General features: G+C 49.6%; 1 protein-coding gene across 1 annotated transcript in view; it reads right to left on the bottom strand.

Annotated features, from left to right (window-relative positions):
* Window positions 1-2,635: 2,635 nt before the first annotated feature.
* NR4A3 (nuclear receptor subfamily 4 group A member 3) overlaps window positions 2,636-21,767 on the bottom strand; it is a 46,561-nt gene continuing 27,429 nt past the window's right edge. The window contains exon 8 of the mRNA XM_065908284.1: window positions 2,636-5,856. Within this exon, the coding sequence (XP_065764356.1) occupies window positions 5,609-5,856 (248 nt within the window). The 3' untranslated portion in view covers window positions 2,636-5,608. The remainder of the gene's footprint in view (window positions 5,857-21,767) is intronic.

Raw genomic sequence — 21,767 nt, 5'->3', positions numbered from 1 at the left:
TGACCAGCATCACAGCAGGTGATCAGGTAAGGGGCCAGTGATCCCTGGGTTCACCATTAGAGCCATGAAATGGGCTGAGATTAAAAAAAAAACAAAACAGAAATGACAGTGTGCTTGCAAAACTAACTGAATAGAACACACAAAAGTATTGTTTATGTTAGTGTCACATGCAGTTCAGGATGACACTTAAGAATAATTTTCTGACGTATCTTTTGAAGAATTTTGTTCATGGTGAGGAGTGTCAGATAAGAGATGGTACAAGAACCACCCTCTTCGAAGCATGATGAGATTTTCAACTTATTGGGCAAAGTACAGGCTTTTTCAAATATTTGGACAAGATGATGGACTATTTAATACTCTCAGATTTTAGTATTCTGTCTTTTTTGATTGTGTTCTTTTCCATTTTTCTCCTAGTCTTAGAGCAAAAGTTTATAAGTAGCTTGGTCATGAAGCTACCTGATAGAAAAAAAACGAGGAGAGTCTGAAATCAGTGCCTAAGGCAAAAAAAATCACATATAATCAAGATTATCTTTGAAAATAATTTGCATTATGCCTTTTATAAGCTCAAAAGTCAACATTTAGTTAAAAGAATTGAAAGCAAAGTGTTGAAAAGTAATATTTGTGCCTGCATGTTCACACCAGTATTACTCACAATAGTCAAAAGGAGGAAGCAAATCAAGCGTCCGTTGACACTTGACAAGGTGTGATATATTATTTGTTATGGAATATTTTTTAGCCTTAAGAAGGAAGGAAACTCTGACACATGCTGTAACATGCCGAATCTTGAGAACATCATGCTAGGTGAAATAAGCCAGAAAGAGGACAAACACCGCACGAGGCCCCTCGGTGGTCAAGTTCATAGAAACAGGCAGAAGAACATAGGTTACCGGGGCTGTGGCAGGGAGGAATAGAGAGTTCTTGTTTAATGGAAACAGCTTCAGTTCTGTAAGAAGAGTTCCAGAGATTGTTTAAACAACAATATGTGGTCTTAACATCACTGTACATTTAAAAATGGTTAAAATGGTATGTTTTATGTGTGTTTTACCACATTTTTTAAAACGTCAATTAAGATTGTGCACAAAAATAACAATTCTTGTGTTATCTCTGTGCATTTAACCTATGGGAATTCATCCATAAGCATATGCCCCTTATCTAAAACTGATCTTTCTTGCCTCCTTCCCCACTCAAGCTCAGACTTCTCCCCCTAGAGTCCCCAGAGCAAGAGCTTCTCCACTCCCCTTCTCTTCTATCGCTTTGGTCCAGGCATCGACGTTTGAGTTTGTATGCAAGATGGTGCTTTACCATATCTCTCATTCTCTCCTTGCAATATTTTATAGTTGAGGAATGAAGGTACTGGCAAGAAGCAGAGAGACGTGTTTGGCTCCTAGACCACACACAGCCCCTAGATGTCACAGAAAATACTTTACATATGAACTAATAAAGAAAATCATGAGAACGCCCACATTTCTGTTTTTGAGCTATCGGTGCATGAAAAAACCCCACATTTGGAACTGTGAGATTAGGTTTGACATAAATACACTTCCGTGTGTAAAATAGAAAGCTAACGGGAACCTCCTGCGAGGGGCGCACAGGGAGGCCAGCTTGGTGCTCTGGGATGACCTCGGGGGGTGGGGTGGGGAGGGGAGGGACGGGATACATGAATACATACAGCAGATTCACGTCTTTGTTTAGCAGAAACACGACACTGTAGAGCAATCATATGCCGATTAAAAAAATGTTTGTACTCACTTGGAACATACACCTGGGATATGCCAAGTCATTTCAGTCAGGTCCGACTCTGCAGCCCTGTAGCCTGCCAGGCTCCTCTGTCCATCAGATTCTCCAGGCAAGGATACGGAGTGGGTTGCCATGCCCTCCTCCAGGGAATCTTCCCCACTCAGGGATCGAACCCGCGTCTCTTAAGTCTCCTGCATTGGCAGTCGGGTTCTTTACCACCAGTGCCATCTGGGAAAGCCCGTAAGTTTGGGCCAGTGTTGAATGAAAGTTGTATTTGCATTGCCCACAGGGGCGTTTCTAAGCAATGTACTAGCAATGGCTTCAGCAAAAAGGCAGAGTACCAATCAATCTTTGAGAACTCTAACCCCGACTCTTATAAATTCTGGTTCACAAATGACTGATAGCCCATTAATCTGAAACAGAATGAAATCTTTTACATGCCCAAATGATACTTTTAGGCAACAAATTGTTAACTCCACCATATACAGCTGAAAGCAAAAGCGTCATACACTGCATGTTTGTATCTCCTCAAAGCACCCAATTCTGCTTTGCTTGCAGGAAGTAATCAATAGATGGTTATTGAATTTAGAATGTACCTCTTCCCAATCAGTGAAGTTTAATATATTTCTATTTCAGAACGCCTATTAATTTTTCAGCACTAGTAAGCCTTTAAAAAAATCCATTTGAGATCTGTTTAAGAGTTCACACGGGGTTGCAAAGAGTCGGACATGACTGAGTTACTAACACTTTGACTTTCTTCACTTTAAGAGCTCACAGCAAATACCTTTATATAAATGATTGAGAAAATACTGTTAAATGAAGCATGCTTATTCAACAGACCAGTAGCCATTGATAAAATGTAATTTAATTTAATCATTTAAATTTACATTGTTAATGTACAAGAGCATTTCTTTCAAACACAAGGTTAACACCCAGTAAAGAGCAATGCTGATAGAGGAGCAGAGGAACTTTGGAAAACTCTGCCGTCTGAAATGGAAGCAAGGCACTCTCCATTAACAGCTGGTGGATTCCTGATTTCTGCCCACAGAAGGCATATTAGCACTGAGAGAGCTCTCCCACAAGGGAAGATCACCTGCTTTACTTCTTTGCTGTCCTCTTCTGAGCTAGTTCGGTCATCCACTCTGTATAAACTTGTGTGTGAACACCGAGACCAAAAAAAAAAGAGAGCTGAACTGACAGGCGGCTTGCTGGGGATCGGGGGGGTCTCATAGTCGTGGTAACTATGGAAGGCAGAGGACACTGGCTATGCTCTTTAGTTTCAGCACTAGTGTCTGGACCTACAACTAAAAACCTTCTTCATTCCTCCCAACCGATCAGTATCGACTAAAAAGTTTTTTCCTTAAATCTAATGGGTGTAACAATAACAAGTGACAGCATTTCTCCAGGGCTCTGGTTTTCTGTTTTGTTTCTCCTTTAGAGACATGACAGAAAACAAGGATTAACATTCTAAGACGAACGGTGCACAAAAGGGTTATGTGTATGCACAGCATTTCTAATTTATTCAAATTCAACTTGAATTTGGTCTGAAGCTACCTTGTATGAAATGTCAGCTTTCCTGATATTTAGTAATGTCTATTATGTCCGCATATAAACTCAAACAATTACTGCAAAAGTACGACTCTACTCATGGTAAAATGTAAGTATTAGTGGTTATTTTTTAAAGCCTGTTTTGCTGCAGATGCAGTAAATTAAGTAAGAAGACCATGGAAAGAAGAATTAGGCCCTAGTCTTGATTTTGTTACCAGTTGTTTGATCTTGCGTAGCTCTGCCTTTTCCTGGGCCCCAGTTCTCTTCTCTATGAATTGCAGGGAGGGGTGGACTAGTTGACAAGTCAGGCCCCTTCTAACATTCCAAGATCCTAACATTCCAGATCCTATCATCTCGATATTAATAGAAAAATAATCTCTCACAAAAGCTCACACAAACATAATACAAGATCAAATATCAGAATGACACTTGGAAAAAAACATATATGATTTGCTATCTGGGCTCTCCTTTGCAGCAATTAGGCAATCATTTGGCATTTGTTTGATTGTATAATTTAATGACAATATAAACAGCATAGTTTTGTCATGTTTCCTTTAAAAAGACTAAAGCAAAAATGGTTTAAATCTAACAAAAACTACTATGACATCAGTTTGACATTCAGAGTTTGTTTCTTAGCAAAATGGCCAAAGATATTTTGACTTGATACAGAGTATATATATAATATAAAGTTACTTTTAGACCTAAAAATCTTCAAACATTATTTGAATTTAGCAAAACATAAGCAAAATTTTAATATCAAAGTGCTAAACAGTACTGCCTTAAAAGTCACTGCAAATGAACCATAAAATAACCACATGGAAAGTAACATTTATTTTACAAATGGTTAATAAAAAGACACATTATAAATATATATGTAACCTGCTATATTTATATATATATTTGCTTATTTAATTTCTAAGTGGTGTATCCAAGTTCACTGTGAACACCCCATTTAAGTACTCTGTAACTCAGCTTCCAGGAGCTGGTGGTCTTGCAATAAATACAGGCAAAGCTATTACAATATAACGTGCATACAAATGTTTATACAAATAAGGACACTATGCAACAAATTATCTCTTAATAATATGGCATTAACAGTATAAACATACAAAAGGGAGGACGAACACGGAACGCTGAAACGCAGCCCATTAATTCTTTCTAGTACTTACATTCACACTGTATTTTTATAATAAGACTTGCCTGTTCTCCAAAATTGTCTCATTAACCAAAACAAAAATTAAATTATATATACTTTAGAAAACTTTATTATCCCTGGTGCTTACCCTGTATAATCCATTTCTACTTATTTGCATGTTCTCATCTAGGGTTCAAATACTTGAAACTTACTGAATGCTCCTGGGGCTTCTGAATGAATGCGAGTCAGTTTCTACAATTGAAGCAAGTTTAGGGAATTCTGGCAGGATTTACAAAACATGACAAAAAAGAAGCTGTGTGGCAATCCGTCTTATAATGAGCCCTCTTTAGGATAGTCGGACAGTTAGGGCAGGGGTCTGGATCCATCAGGAATGGCCTAAAATCTTGGATGGACCATACCTCAGAAGGGTTCCACAGGGCAGGTGGACAGAGCCTCCGCTAGGGAAATTAGCATGTGTCATTTGCTAACATGACCGCCTCCTTTTTATTTCCATACAAAATAAAGGAGAGCTAATAAACAAGACTCAATAAGACATCACTTTAAAAATTGCACTTGCATATGGGAGTGAACAGCAGTTATCGTTTGCTGTGTCTGATGTATAGGTAACCCTCCATCTTTCACCATTTCTTAAAATAAAATAAAGGAAGAAGAAACTAAGAGGAGAAAATTTCTGCCTTGTTTGCACCACATACGTACCCTTGATACAAGAAGTGTACTCTAAAGGGATCAGTCTCAAGACACCTCCTACCCTGGCGAACAACCCTCAGCTGTTCTTGTTTTTAAATACAAACCAACTATAATTGTATTCCCCAAAAAGAGTTTTAAAACAGTATATTATCCTTTTTTTTTTTTCCTGCTGGGATAGCATTGTCCAAAAGTGCTTTGTTAGCAATTTCTTAGAAAACCCTCATGAACTATACCCTCCTCCCACCCCAAGCCCAAAACCTAAATATAAAACACAACCCCAACACAATACTCTGCAAGTTTCCTGGCTTTCAGATGGAAGGAAAAGTGCCAGAAAAAAAAAGTCTTTCATTTCGACAGGAGCTTGCTTGCTTTCTCTCTTAAGGAAGGACAGAAAATGGTAGGTGTCCAGATCCCCACCCTCTGCTGCTCAGCAAGCGGCTGCTAGCAGACGAGGCAGCTCCCTGCTCAGGCTGCTCCTGCTCAGAAAGGCAGGGTGTCCAGGAAGAGCTTGTCGATGATGGAAGGTGGGGACACCAAGTCTTCCAGCTTCAGGTAGAAGATGCGCTGGAGGCCCAGGGTGCAGATCTTCCGCAGCTCCACCAGGGCCCGCAGGACCTTGGGCTCCGCGGGCTCCAGGGCCTGTCCCTTGTTCTGGTGCTCCTTCAAGCTGCTTGTGATCTTGTTGCGGAGCTCCTCCACTCTCTTTGGTTCTTTTAACCCATGTCGTTCTGCAGAGCGATAGAAAAGGATGGGAAAATTGAGGAGGCAGCTACATCGTAAAAAACTCCGGATTCCTCATGGAGGCCCGTGTCCTGTTCTGCCAGTTGGGATGGCATTTTACAGTCACAGCGCCCTCCCTCTTAGAGGTAGTTCATGGCCTTCAGTATCAAATGCAGCTTCCCAGGTGGTGTGAGTGGTAGAGAACCCGCCTGCCAACGCAGGAGACGTGAGAGACACAGGTTCGATCCCTGGGTTGGGAAGATGCCCTGGAGGAGGGCATGGCAACCCACTCCAATATTCTTGCCTAGAGAACCCCCACGGACAGGAGAGCCTGGCGGGTTATCGTCCATGGGGCTGCAGAGTCGGACACCGCTGAAGTGACTCAGCACGCACGCACACAGTGGCAAACAGCACCGGGACTCAACCTCAGTCCTGTCACCTACCCAGTGTCCCCTAGAGTCCCTTAACTTCTGAGCCACGACTTCCTTACAAAATGAAGATAATAGTCATACCCAATTCAGAGCTTCTAGGAGGACCAGCTTGGGCGAATAACACAGATGAAGCACACAGCTCCCAGCACAGAGCCACAGTGAATGAATAACAGGGTGGTTACTATTTTGCACACATTATCTGACTGAGGTCTTATAAAAGCCCGGTGAGGAAGCAACCCTTTTCAGGGCGATGCAGAGGCACATCCAGGTAAATGAAAGAATGTTGCCTTCCTGACACTCAGGTGGCAGTGGGGCTGTGACTGTCCATTTGCAAAGGCAAAAGCTGCCCCATACAAAGTGCATTCTTGTGTTTTCACGCACTGAGAAGAACCAGCATTGAGAAGAATCTGGATTTTCTTTTCTTTATCCCCTCCCTCCCCACTCCCACACTCCCATTGACCTATACCTGGCACGTGTCTCTGTCTGTGGAGATGGAAAAGTCAAAGAGAAGAGGAGGTGATGCAAGCATTTCGTAAAGTGGCAAGACATGAACACCAGTAATCTTATATTTCATGAAATAATATATAAAATTATCCCTATGTTAAGTAGTATGATCTCTTATCTTGTATAGATGGTTAAATGGTTTTCCCAAAGTCACACAGCTGCTAAGAACTGGGATTTGAACCCAGTCTTCTGAGGCAGCCTCTGTCCTCTGGCTCCAGAGCAACATTGCGTCTCCTGTGAACAAAACGGAGCCTGACACTCAGGCCAATCAGTTTGCTCTCCCTCAGCGTGTAGATTTCAGAGCCTCTTTCCTGAAAGAAGACATTGGCCCGTTATCTCAGTCAAAGTTTTCATCTCTCAGTATCTGCATGCTAAGTCGCTTCAGTCATGTCTGACTCTTTGAGACCCCATGGACTGTAGCTCGCCAGGCTCCTTTGTTCATGGAATTCTCCAGGCAAGAACACTGGAGTGGGTTGCCATTTCCTACGCCAGAGGATCTTCCTGACCCAGGGATCAGACTCACACCTCTCATGCGTCCTGCACTGGCCGGCGGGTTCTGTAGCACCAGCGCCACAGGGAAGCCCTCTTTGTCTCAGCATTTCCCTCTAGTCCTTCAGTCGTGTCTGGCTCTCTGCAACCCCGTGGACTGTAGCCCACCAGGCCCCTCTGTCCATGGGATTCTCCAGGCAACAATACTGAAGTGGGCAGCCATCCCGTTTTCCAGAGGATCTTCCTGAATCTTCCTAAGCCAGGGATCAAACCCAGGTCTCCTGCTTTGCGGGCAGATTCTTTACCACTAGTGCTGCCTATTATCTACTCAAGAGCAAAGAATCTGGCTGCGAACTTGGCAGCAGATTTCAAAAGCTATAAAATGTTCATCATTTCTGACCAAGCAATCCCACTCTTTTGAACAAAAGAATAAGACTGTGTGCATGAAGACCCTTGGGGTGGCATCACCTAGAATCGAGAAAAACTGCATAGATGAACTTACGTGCAGGGCAGGAGTAGACACGCAGGTGTAGAGAACTGGCGTCTGGGCGTGAGGATGGGGAAGGGGAGGGCGGGATGCACTGGGAGACCAGGTCTGACACAAACACGTTACCGCGTGTAAAACGGAGAGCTAGCGGGAAGCCCCTGCAGAGCGCGGGGCGTTCAGTTCGGAGCTCTGCGATGAAGTGGAGGGGTGGGATGCGGGTGAAGAGGGGGGTCCGAGAGGGAAGGGATTTATGTATTCATATGCCCGAGTCACTTTCTTGTGGCAGAAACTAGTTCAACATTGTAAAGCATTATACTCCAATCAAAAAAACAGAAAAGGAGAAAGTGAAGGAAAATAGGGAAAGTGCTGAGTAAAACACAGTACGTCCTCATAATGGAAGATTCTGTAGACATCAAAAAGGACACGAAGGCTGTGAAGCAACATGGCAGAATACATACTATTACATTAAATAAAGAATGGAATACAAAATGGTATCTAAGCTGTGCTACCATCGATGCAAAAATTATTCTGATATTTAGAGAAGGGCGAATGGAGTAGGAAATGGCAACCCACTCCAGTATTTTTGTCTGGAAATTTCTATGGACAGAGGAGCCTGGTGGGCTCCAGTCCATGGGGTTGCAAAGAGTCAGACACAACTGAGCAAGTGAACACACGCAGAGAAGGGGGAACGGAAACAGAAAAATGAAAATATTCATGAGATTGGCAGATCACTCTTTTCTTTGAAAATATCCAGGTTAATGGTATTGGTATAAGAAACAATGTTAAAATAGAACAAACTGGGATTTGGTTCCTTGTGAAACCTTTTCATTGCTGTAACATGATCAAACAGTCATCCTGCTGATAGTAAATTCTATTAAATCCTGAGATATATCAAATTAGGTTCATAATGCAGGGAGAGATGCTTTTCCCAGAATAAAATACCAATCCATTGATTTAAGCTTTCCCTTGCCTTCCGTGCCTCATGCCTTGCACTATATTCAGGATCCTATATTCATTATCAGAAGAAAGAAACTGAGCAATGTGTGGGCTGGATTTCAGGAGGGGGTTGATTATGGAACCCTGTAACCAGACGTTCTCAGGGCCAAACTCACAGAAGGAGCCTCAGAGTTTTCCCTGCTCTCCAACCAGTTGTGACTGCTCGATAACTATGGCAACCATTATTTATTCAGTGAATTCAAGTGGAGATCGATACCTCCTGCCAGCTGGATCAACCCTAGGCCTGGAATTCCTTGAGGAATTCAGAGACACTCCTGTTAGAAGCCAAAGGCACCTTCTTTGTTGTGTTGAACAGCTACTGAATTTGTGGCTTCTTTGCTCTTTCAAAAAGGTTGAGATAAAATTCAGTCTCCAGGCAAACTACTGCCAGCAGTCAGCAAGACTTTCAAATCACTAGGGAGTCACTAAGTGTCTGAGACCGTCCCAATAATCTGAAATTCCTGAAAACCCCAGTCGCTGACATTTCAGTGTCAGGGAACCTCCGTTTCTTCTTGCAGCTTGGTAAGCACGGTTGCAGAGCTGACGTACACAGAGTTCATAAATTCTAGGGCAGATCAGACATTTGGATTTTCCCCTTTCCTATATACACATTTCAGTTTAAGATCTTTGTCCACCATTTAATAAAGCAAGCTTCTCAGTATCTCTTGCATTTTGATCTACATCATTTTCATCCAATATGTATTTTAACTCAGCTTCGTGTATTCAAAACTTCAAAATACAGATTCTGTAAAGAATCTGCCTGCCAAAGCAGGAGATGTCAGAGATGTGGGTTCGATCCCTAGGTCGGTAAGATCCCCTGGAGGAGGAAATGGCAACCCACTCCAGTATTCTTGCCTGGAGAATTCCATGGACAGAGGAGCCTGGCAGGCTCCAGTCCTTAGGGCTGCAAAGAGTCGGAATGAGCATGCATGCCCACACATATGGATTTATGTGTCATAACGATAGAATATATGAATTGGAAAGAATTTGAGTCATTTAGTTCAAACTCTCTCCTAAGACAAGAGTCTCCACTACAAGATACCACAAAGACACCAGCCAGACTGGGAGTTCACTTTTACACCCTGATAATAAAAATATATTTAGTAGTATTTTACATTACATTTTAAAAACTTAGATTATTTTATTGCACCCTCACCATAACTCTATGAACTAGGCAGGACAAAGATAATCTTTATTCAGTGAATAAGAAGGTTAAGGCACAGAGAGTTAAGCCATTTGCCACTCTCAAAATTAACAAGTGGCTAATTTCTTTCATGCCAAGTCCAGAGATATTTCTATTATACCTGGTTGCCTTGAACATTGTTAGACTGTCCCTTCTCTTCCTGAGATGAACTCAGCCTCCTTGTAACTCCCTCCTACTTTCTGTGTATCTAATTAGCTAATTGACTAATTGCTTCTTTCAACAAATATTTGAGTATCTGTTCTGTGCCAAGCAGTGTTATAGCCACTGGGGTTAGAACCGTGTGCAAAGCAGAGCAGCTTCCCCGGTGGCTCAGACGGTAAAGAATCTGCCTGCAATGCGGCAGACCGGGGTTTGATCCCTGAGTCAGGAAAATCCCCTGGAGAAGGGCATGGCAACCCACTCCAGTATTCTTGCCTGGAGAATCTCACAGACAGAGGAGGCTGGCAGGCTCCAGTCCACGGGGTCACAGAGAGTTGGACACGACTGAGCAACTTTCACTTTCCGTGCCAAGCAGTGTTATAGACACTGGGGTCGAACAGTGCCCAGTGCCCAGAGCGCCGGGGTCAGACCAGTGCCCAGTGCCCAGAGCGCCGGGGTCAGAACAGTGCCCAGTGCCTAGAGCGCCGGGGTCAGAACAGTGCCCAGTGCCCAGAGCGCCGGGGTCAGAACAGTGCCCAGTGCCCAGAGCGCCGGGGTCAGAACAGTGCCCAGTGCCCAGAGCGCCGGGGTCAGAACAGTGCCCAGTGCCTAGAGCGCCGGGGTCAGATCAGTGCCCAGTGCCCAGAGCGCCGGGGTCAGAACAGTGCCCAGTGTCCAGAGCGCCGGGGTCAGAACAGTGCCCAGTGCCTAGAGCGCCGGGGTCAGATCAGTGCCCAGTGCCCAGAGCGCCGGGGTCAGACCAGTGACCAGAGTGCCCAGAGCGCCGGGGTCAGATCAGTGCCCAGTGCCCAGAGCGCCGGGGTCAGAACAGTGCCCAGTGCCCAGAGCGCCGGGGTCAGAACAGTGCCCAGTGCCCAGAGCGCCGGGGTCAGAACAGTGCCCAGTGCCCAGAGCGCCGGGGTCAGAACAGTGCCCAGTGCCCAGAGCGCCGGGGTCAGATCAGTGCCCAGTGCCCAGAGCGCCGGGGTCAGATCAGTGCCCAGTGCCCAGAGCGCCGGGGTCAGAACAGTGCCCAGTGCCCAGAGCGCCGGGGTCAGAACAGTGCCCAGTGCCCAGAGCGCCGGGGTCAGAACAGTGCCCAGTGCCCAGAGCGCCGGGGTCAGACCAGTGACCAGAGTGCCCAGAGCGCCGGGGTCAGACCAGTGCCCAGAGCGCTGGGGTCAGACCAGTGCCCAGAGCGCCGGGGTCAGAACAGTGCCCAGTGTCCAGAGCGCCGGGGTCAGACCAGTTCCCAGAGCGCCGGGGTCAGACCAGTGCCCAGTGCCCAGAGCGCCGGGGTCAGACCAGTGCCCAGAGCGCCGGGGTCAGAACAGTGCCCAGTGCCCAGAGCGCCGGGGTCAGAACAGTGCCCAGTGCCTAGAGCGCCGGGGTCAGATCAGTGCCCAGAGCCCAGAGCGCCGGGGTCAGAACAGTGCCCAGTGCCTAGAGCGCCGGGGTCAGAACAGTGCCCAGTGCCTAGAGCGCCGGGGTCAGATCAGTGCCCAGAGCCCAGAGCGCCGGGGTCAGACCAGTGCCCAGTGTCCAGAGCGCCGGGGTCAGACCAGTTCCCAGAGCGCCGGGGTCAGACCAGTGCCCAGTGCCCAGAGCGCCGGGGTCAGACCAGTGTCCAGAGCGCCGGGGTCAGAACAGTGCCCAGTGCCCAGAGCGCCGGGGTCAGAACAGTGCCCAGTGCCCAGAGCGCCGGGGTCAGAACAGTGCCCAGTGCCTAGAGCGCCGGGGTCAGATCAGTGCCCAGAGCCCAGAGCGCCGGGGTCAGAACAGTGCCCAGTGCCCAGAGCGCCGGAGTCAGAACAGTGCCCAGAGCGCCGGGGTCAGAACAGTGCCCAGAGCGCCGGGGTCAGACCAGTGCCCAGTGCCCAGAGCGCCGGGGTCAGATCAGTGCCCAGAGCGCCGGGGTCAGACCAGTGCCCAGAGCGCCGGGGTCAGACCAGTGCCCAGAGCGCCGGGGTCAGACCAGTGCCCAGTGCCCAGAGCGCCGGGGTCAGACCAGTGCCCAGAGCGAGCAACGACAGCCTGTACTCCTAACCTGCCGCGTGTTAGTGTCCAAAGACACTGCTGGATTCTGGCGCATCCTAGCTAGTCACGCAGCAGACATCTCTGCTGGAGAGAGAGGGAGGCAGGGAGGCAGGGAGGCAGGCAGCGGGGAGAAGGGACGCGAGGGATGGAAGGAGAAGGTACAGAGAGAGATGGGGAGAGCCTGACTGAGTGAAAACATGAAGCTATTCAGCTCTGCGCTCCTGCTCCTCCCTCCTCACCAGGTAAACATCCATTCATCCTGCAGATTGCAGACCCAGTGTTTCCTCAAGGAAGCTTCCCTTTTTACTCCCAACCTAGATCTTGTTCTCCTATGGCATCTTCTCCGTGTTCTTCCCTTTGAAGGATATAACAGGTGGAAATCAGATATTTTCTGTCACCAGTGCCCGCCTCTCCCATTAAATGTAAACCCCATGGACTGTTGCCCACTTTCTCACTATCCTATGGTTATTATTTGCAGTTTAACAAGATGTGCAATAATCTGCATGCAGGTGACAGTTGGAGAAGCTGGTGTTACCGTCAATCCCAGTCCCCACAAGATGTCTGACACAGTATACAATGAGTGCTCATTCAATCTCTGTAACTCACTCCCCAGGGCTGCTTATTCCAGTGTCAAATAGTTCTGTCTTTCAGGAAGCTTTCCTTATGTTGAGCTAAATTTTGCCTTCCTACAGCTTACAGTTCTGCCTCTTAGGCCCACACAAGAAATGCCAAATCCTCTTCCTCATGGCAAGGATCAGGGGGCAAGGAAAGGAGTGATGGTACCATTAGCAGCCTCAATAAGGAAAAGGAACTTCTTCTGACTTTGAGCAGGTCTTGGCACAGGCCGACTCAGTAACGACAGTAATACAGGTCCAGCCAAAGGCAAGAAGAGCACCCGGGGAGAGACGCGTGTGTAACTCAGACACACACTAACACACAGGACTTCCTGCTCGGAACTCTACTCTTCCTCTGGGAAGTCATCTCACTGCTGCTGCTCACGTCATAGCATCCTTTCCTGATGGGCAGCCCCACAGGCGCCGAGCCCACACCGATCAGGAAACCACACGGCGGTCAGCAGCCTCTGCTCAGGCTGGAACAGTGCATTTCGGGCTCTTTGATTTATCAGAGCAGGTGTCTGTCCCCCCAGTGAGACCCCAGACTCTTCAAGGATAAGGGATTTTATGCCTGGCACATAGCAGATGTTCAATAAATACAGAGTCACTCTGAATTAAAATAACGTAGTTCTCAGGAATTCTGACTATCTTCTAATAACAAAGTGGTGGGCTAAAAATAAATAACACAGATTTTCCTAATTTGGGACACTTTCTGCTATTCACAATTAACCCATTCATTCAAGCAATATTTACCTTATGCCAGATACTTTTCAATGCTAAAGTAATTATAAAGGTGAATAAACCTCTCCCTTCCCTTAAGAAATCCTGAATCTAGCTGGAAAAGAGAGACACAAAGAAATTGCTTAATGTTATGTGCACAAATAATTGTAGCGAAGCGTCAGCATTTTGGGGGGCCTTCAAAGGTGGTGCTGGTGGTGAAGAATCCACCAGCCAACACAACAGACGTGAGAGATGCGGGTTCGATTGCTGGGTGGGGAAGATCCCCTGGAGTAGGAAATGGCAACCCACTCCAGTAGTCTTGCCTGGAAAAACCCACGGACAGAGGAGCCTGGCTGGCTACAGGCCACAGCGTCGCAAAGAGTCAAACACGACTGAAGTGACCTATGGATTCTTAGAACTGCCAGCTCTTCTTGGAAGTAAAACTTGTGCCATTTAGGGTAATAATAACAGGGATTTGTCTAATTTTTTTTCTATAAAGTACACATTAGGTCATTCAATCTTTACAAGAAAACTACACGGAGACATCACTATCCCTATGATAAAGGAGAAAACTGAGGTTCAGAGAGGGTAAGCAACTTGCCCCAAATTGCACAGCTAGGAAGTAAGCATGGTGAAGACTTGAGCACAGTCCTCCAGTCCCCAACTCCCATGACATCCCTTCGCCACTACCGTTTTTTAAAAAAAACATGGCCCTGGCAAGTTCCACATCTAGTTTTCCTGGCAATGCAGCTGATGGCTCTACGTGCCAGAAAAACAGAGTGACCAGGTGACCACTCCGAGTGAACAGGGGAGCTGAGAACAGCTGCTGGAGGGGGTGGCAGGACGGCCCCCGACGGGTTCCGTCACTTTCACTGCCTCCTGCCCCCGGCTCAGTCTCAGGGTTCACGTTCCCACAGGCAAAAGAGAAAGAGTGCCGAGAGGAAAGAAGAATGTCTTCTGCCTGATGGAAGACGCGAGTAGGGAATGAAAGCCACAGGGAACACTGACTTAACGTAGTGTCTTGCAAAATGGCACCTGGGCACTCAAGATCCTCCCTACCATCCGGTCTGAGCTGCCTTTCCAGCCTCCTTCCCTTTTCGCTCTATGTGCTGTGCTGAGTCGCTCAGCCGTGTCCGACTCTGCGACCCCATCAATGTGGCCCACCAGGCTCCTCTGTCCGTGGGGACTCTCCAGGCAAGAACACTGGAGTGGGTTGCCATGCCCTCCTCCAAGGGGTCTTCCCAACCCAGGGATCGAACCCAGGTCTCTTGCATTGAGGTGGATTCTTTACCATCTGAGACACCAGGAAAGCCCACAAATCCTGGAGTGGGTAGCCTATTCCTTCTCCAGGGGCTTTCCCTGACCCAGGAATTGAACCCAGGTCTCTTGCATTGCAGGTGGAGTCTTTACCAGCTGAGCTACCAGGGAAGCCCCTTTTACTCTATGGGAAATGCATTTTACTCTGCGGTTAGGTCATAACCATAAGCCACAAGATAAATATTACGTAGAATCAAAGTTTTTCCCTGAAAATTCTTTAAGTTTTCCCCAAGTGCAGGACATGCTCTCAGCTCTCACCATCAGAAGCAGGCAGTCCTCGGCCCACAGTGGATTCATGGCTTCTTTCTCATGCTCATTCTAAGACACAGCATCATCAAGTGTGGTAGCTTGTACGCTCTTAGTTTTTCTGTTCTTTCTACTGAGATTACACACAGGATTTAAACGAGCTACGGTATAGCATAGTGGCCTACATGGGAAGAGAATCTGAAAGACAGCGGATATATGCGTATGCACGGCTGAGTCACTTTGCTCTACACCTGAAACTAACACCCTGTAAATCAGCGATGCGCCCACAACACCTTCAAGAAAAGGGAAAAATAAAGAAATACATGATGCAACTCCAGCTCCTTGCTTCTCCCCAGAATGTGAAGACTTCCACGGCCGCCTCCGCTAAGCAGCTCCCTCCTCTGCACAGCGGAATGTCCTTCCTCTAAACGGCCTCATTTCTCGACGCCATCTCCTTGGGAAGCCATGCATGACCAGTACCTCATTCTCCTTTAACCCCAAAGTCCTAGCAGTTATCGGAACTTCCCCTGCCCTGAATCTATCCCTTTTAAGGACCTGAGCACTCACTGCCATACCTTAGTTCACTACACCAACACATATGACTTCCTAGTAGACCGTACACTTTTCTGCTGTGAATTCTGACAGCAGAACTCACATGGCTCATCTTGGCATCCCTGGAGACCTGTCACCATGCCCCACATAGAGTAGGGCCTCATAGTTATCTAGTGAACAATACTCACAAAATGTAGTAATTCCATACTAACTTTTGATTTGGGGGGTGCTTCTTATTTATTACACATAATTAACTGCAACTAGACATCACCTCATTGGCATTCTATCAGAAGCAAGGTGCTTCCATTACTCCTATGTCAGGAACATAGGAGTGGCTGGGGAGATAAAGTGAGGACCTAAAAACATGCGACAACCACAAGTGTGGGGAACTCCCTTTTACTTCAGAAAGGAGAGTGATCTGAAAAAACCATTTCCTGCCCCACCTTGCCACCTAGTTTTTTATCAGGGCAGAGAGACAGAAATAGAGGAAGGAAAAAAAAAAAAAGAATTAGGAAAAAATGTCATGTTTGTACAGACTACCAACGTGGTACAGATTCTTAATAACTTTCCTGGAAGCAAGACTGGTTAAATGTCTGAAACCCCATTTCCTTTTGATGAGTTCCGTGTGGTTTGGAGCAGACAATCTGGGGACAAATTTTCTCCTGCCAATAGCCCAACTGATCACAATCACCTTTTATGATCAATGGAGTTTCTCAGAGGTCAAGATTTCAGGGAAGCCCACGATCAAATGAAAATTAACATCCAGGACAACGTGCACTGCTGGCGCTCAGGCACTGCCTTTTCTGCCGTTTCCTGAAGTTTTCACACATCTCAACCTCTCTCCCAACCAGCAAATCACAGAGAGAGTTCTGCGAGATCCAGAAATGAGAGAAGAGGCCTTGTTTTTCTTGTGTATTCTAACTAGAGCACCTAAAACAACCCGCTCGGCAGAGGCCGTGGGACTGGCAGCAGGATCTGGAGGTGCCCCTCAAGGACTGGGCCCTCTGTCAGCGCCTGGTAAGTGCAGCCGGATTTCTTTAACATCACTGTCTTTCTTCAAGCCTCTCTCCAGCATCCTAGGAGATATTCACCACACACACTGCCTTCTAAGGCTACCACCTGTTTCCTCATGCCGCTGAGTTTGATTTTGGACTGCTAGTGTTTGTGGAAAGGGCAGGCATGTGCCTGATTTGAGGGAGTCCCTGTCACCATCCCTCCAGGACGGAAGATAAATGGAGACAGCAACTGTTCTGAAACCAGTTTGGCTACATCACAAACCTAGTTATCTGTCATCCTTGCTGCTGCCAGAGGGAATAGATATTATTATCCCCATTTTACAGATGGGGAAACTGAGTTCAGAGAAATGCATTTCTCAGTAGCATGCACTTATTAAATACGTGATCCCAGACTCAAACCTGGGGTGGTGGTCTCCAACATCCTTGCAATGTCTGCCATGCAACCTGCTTCCTCTCCGAGCAAGTCTCCACATAAATGGGCGGAGGCTGAGCCCAGCAGCAAAGGAGCTGCCTGCAACGCAGGAGACGCACGTTCGATCCCTGGATTGGGAAGATCCCCTGGAGAAGGAAATTGCAACCCACTCCAGTATTCTTGCCTGGGAAATCTCATGCAAAGAGAAGCCTGGCGGGTTATAGTCCATGGGGTCACAAAGAGTTGGACGACTTACTGACTAAACAGCTGCAGCAGGGAAGCATGTATAACCGCCGCACACAGCACGCTGCAGGCAGAGAAGCCACCGGCACCTCCTTCTCCTAACTCCTAGGCCGTTTTCTCCACACTGAACAGTCACTCTCTGCAGGCTGGGGCTGCCGGGCACCCACATGCTGTGACCTCACTGCTGTCTATTAAGTTCTGCTTAAAGGGTAAAATGGGGCTTCCCTGGTGGGTCAGACAGTAAAGTGTCTGCCTACAATGTGGGAGACCTGGGTTAGACCCCTGGGTTGGGAAGATCCGCTGGAGAAGGAAATGGCAACCCACTCCAGTATTCATGCCTAGAAAATCCATGGACCCAGGAACCTGGTGCTAACAGTCCACAGGGTCGCAAAGAGTCAGACATGACTGAGCGACTTCACTTTCACTTAAAGGGTAAAGCGAAAAAAGATGTCAGCCTCAGGACCTCTTCTTAAACCAAACTTTCATACCTGGACTGGCTTTTTCCCTCTTAGTCTCTTTCCTGCTAAAATCTGTGCTCAAAACCAGCTGTCAGGGTAGACCTGTCTAAAATGCAAGTCTGGCCATGAAGCTCCTCTCTGCAGATCCCCACTGCTCCAAAGATAAACCCCAACCTTCTCATCCAAGTGTGAAGGGTTCTCCATGGTGCCTCACCTTAACCTGTCACACCTGTCTCACTTCCCACCACTCTGGTTTTTAGACCTGAAATCTATGACAGCCACATTTTCAATGGCGTTAGCAAATTTATATTCATGCCTAAAATTCTCACTCCATCCATTTTAGCCTGGAGAAATCCTATGTTTTTATCAAAGACCAGCTCATGCTGCCTCTTTTATTTTTTTCCCTTTCTGGTTTGGATATATTTACATCTTAAAAAAAATTTTTTTTAATGGAGTATAGTTGATTTACAATGTTGTGTTAGTTTTAAGTGTAGAGCAAATTGACGCTGTTATACATATATATGTATTCACTCTTTTTTAGATTCTTTTACACTACCTCTTTAGAGATGACCATTTCCCACCATGGGGCTCTCAACACCTTGTATCTACTCTCACATCCCCACCGGGGCACTCAGCACTTGGCACCCACTCTCACATCCCCACTAGGGCACTCAGCCCCTGGGACCCACTCTCACATCCCCACCGGGGCACTCAGCACCTGGGACCCACTCTCATATCCCCATCGGGGCACTCAGCGCCTGGGACCCACTCTCATATCCCCATCGGGGCACTCAGCGCCTGGTACCCACTCTCACATCCCCACCGGGGCACTCAGCACCTGGCACCCACTCTCACATCCCCACCGTGGCACTCAGCGCCTGGCACCCACTCTCACATCCCCACCGGGGCACTCAGCGCCTGGGACCCACTCTCACATCCCCACCGGGGCACTCAGCACCTGGGACCCACTCTCACATCCCCACCGGGGCACTCAGCGCCTGGGACCCACTCTCACATCCCACCATGGCACTCAGCACCTGGCACCCACTCTCACATCCCCACCGGGGCACTCAGCACCTGGCACCCACTCTCACATCCCCACCTTGGCACTCAGCACCTGGGACCCACTCTCACATCCCCACCGGGGCACTCAGTGCCTGGTACCCACTCTCACATCCCCACCGGGGCACTCAGCGCCTGGCACCCACTCTCACATCCCCACCGGGGCACTCAGCACCTAGTACCCACTCTCACATCCCCACCTTGGCACTCAGCACCTGGCACCCACTCTCACATCCCCACCGTGGCACTCAGCACCTGGCACCCACTCTCACATCCCCACCGGGGCACTCAGCGCCTGGTACCCACTCTCACATCCCCATCGGGGCACTCAGCACCTGGCACCCACTCTCACATCCCCACTGGGGCACTCAGCACTTGGCACCCACTCTCACATCCCACCATGGCACTCAGCACCTGGCACCCACTCTCACATCCCCACCGGGGCACTCAGCGCCTGGTACCCACTCTCACATCCCCACCGGGGCACTCAGCGCCTGGGACCCACTCTCACATCCCACCATGGCACTCAGCACCTGGCACCCACTCTCACATCCCCACCGGGGCACTCAGCACCTGGCACCCACTCTCACATCCCCACCTTGGCACTCAGCACCTGGGACCCACTCTCACATCCCCACCGGGGCACTCAGCGCCTGGGACCCACTCTCACATCCCCACCGGGGCACTCAGCGCCTGGCACCCACTCTCACATCCCCACCGGGGCACTCAGCACCTGGCACCCACTCTCACATCCCCACCGGGGCACTCAGCACCTGGGACCCACTCTCACATCCCCACCGGGGCACTCAGCACCTAGTACCCACTCTCACATCCCCACCTTGGCACTCAGCACCTGGCACCCACTCTCACATCCCCACCGTGGCACTCAGCACCTGGGACCCACTCTCACATCCCCACCGGGGCACTCAGCACCTAGTACCCACTCTCACATCCCCACCTTGGCACTCAGCACCTGGCACCCACTCTCACATCCCCACCGGGGCACTCAGCACCTGGCACCCACTCTCACATCCCCACCGGGGCACTCAGCACCTAGTACCCACTCTCATATCCCCACCTTGGCACTCAGCGCCTGGGCCCCACTCTCACATCCCCACCGGGGCACTCAGCGCCTGGTACCCACTCTCACATCCCCACCATGGCACTCAGCACCTGGCACCCACTCTCACATCCCCACCGGGCCACTCAGCGCCTGGTACCCACTCTCACATCCCCACCGGGGCACTCAGCACCTGGGACCCACTCTCACATCCCCACCGGGGCACTCAGCACCTGGGACCCACTCTCACATCCCCACCGGGGCACTCAGCACCTGGCACCCACTCTCATATCCCCACCGGGGCACTCAGCACCTGGCACCCACTCTCATATCCCCACGGGGGCACTCAGCACCTAGTACCCACTCTCACATCCCCACCAGGGCACTCAGCGCCTGGCACCCACTCTCACATCCCCACTGGGGCACTCAGCGCCTGGCACCCACTCTCACATCCCCACTGGGGCACTCAGCGCCTGGGACCCACTCTCACATCCCCACCAGGGCACTCAGTGTCTGGCACCCACTCTCACATCCCCACCTTGGAACTCAGCACCTGGCACCCACTCTCACAGCCCCACCTTGGCACTCAGTGCCTGGGGCTCACTCTCACATCCCCACCGGGGCACTCAGCACCTGGGACCCACTCTCACATCCCCACCTTGGCACTCAGCACCTGGCACCCACTCTCATATCCCCACCGGGGCACTCAGCACCTAGTACCCACTCTCACATCCCCACCGGGGCACTCAGCGCCTGGCACCCACTCTCACATCCCCACCGGGGCACTCAGCACCTGGGATCCACTCTCACATCCCCACCGGGGCACTCAGTGCCTGGCACCCACTCTCACATCCCCACTGGGGCACTCAGCACCTGGGACCCACTCTCACATCCCCACCGGGGCACTCAGTGCCTGGGACCCACTCTCACATCCCCACTGGGGCACTCAGCACCTAGTACCCACTCTCACATCCCCACCGTGGCACTCAGCGCCTGGGGCCCACTCTCATATCCCCACTGGGGCACTCAGCACCTAGTACCCACTCTCACATCCCCACTGGGGCACTCAGCGCCTGGGACCCACTCTCACATCCCCACCGGGGCATTCAGCGCCTGGCACCCACTCTCACATCCCCACCGGGGCACTCAGCGCCTGGGACCCACTCTCACATCCCCACCTTGGCACTCAGCACCTGGCACCCACTCTCACATCCCCACCGTGGCACTCAGCACCTGGGACCCACTCTCACATCCCCACCGGGGCACTCAGCACCTGGTACCCACTCTCACATCCCCACCGGGGCACTCAGCACCTGGGACCCACTCTCACATCCCCACCGGGGCACTCAGTGTCTGGGACCCACTCTCACATCCCCACCGGGGCACTCAGCACCTAGTACCCACTCTCACATCCCAACCGGGGCACTCAGTGCCTGGGACCCACTCTCACATCCCCACCGGGGCACTCAGCACCTAGTACCCACTCTCACATCCCCACCGTGGCACTCAGTGCCTGGGACCCACTCTCACATCCCCACCGGGGCACTCAGCACCTGGCACCCACTCTCACATCCCCACCGGGGCACTCAGCACCTGGCACCCACTCTCACATCCCCACCTTGGCACTCAGCACCTGGCACCCACTCTCACATCCCCACCGGGGCACTCAGCACCTAGTACCCACTCTCACATCCCCACCGGGGCACTCAGCGCCTGGCACCCACTCTCACATCCCCAATGGGGCACTCAGCGCCTGGGACCCACTCTCACATCCCCACTGGGGCACTCAGCGCCTGGGACCCACTCTCACATCCCACCGTGGCACTCAGCACCTGACACCCACTCTCACATCCCCACTGGGGCACTCAGCACCTAGTACCCACTCTCACATCCCCACCGGGGCACTCAGAGCCTGGCACCCACTCTCACATCC

The sequence above is a fragment of the Muntiacus reevesi genome, chromosome 17 (genome assembly GCF_963930625.1).
Source record: "Muntiacus reevesi chromosome 17, mMunRee1.1, whole genome shotgun sequence".
Taxonomy (NCBI): domain Eukaryota; kingdom Metazoa; phylum Chordata; class Mammalia; order Artiodactyla; family Cervidae; genus Muntiacus; species Muntiacus reevesi.
Note: the sequence above shows the minus strand (reverse complement) of the source record. Positions and strands in the feature narration are given on the sequence as shown.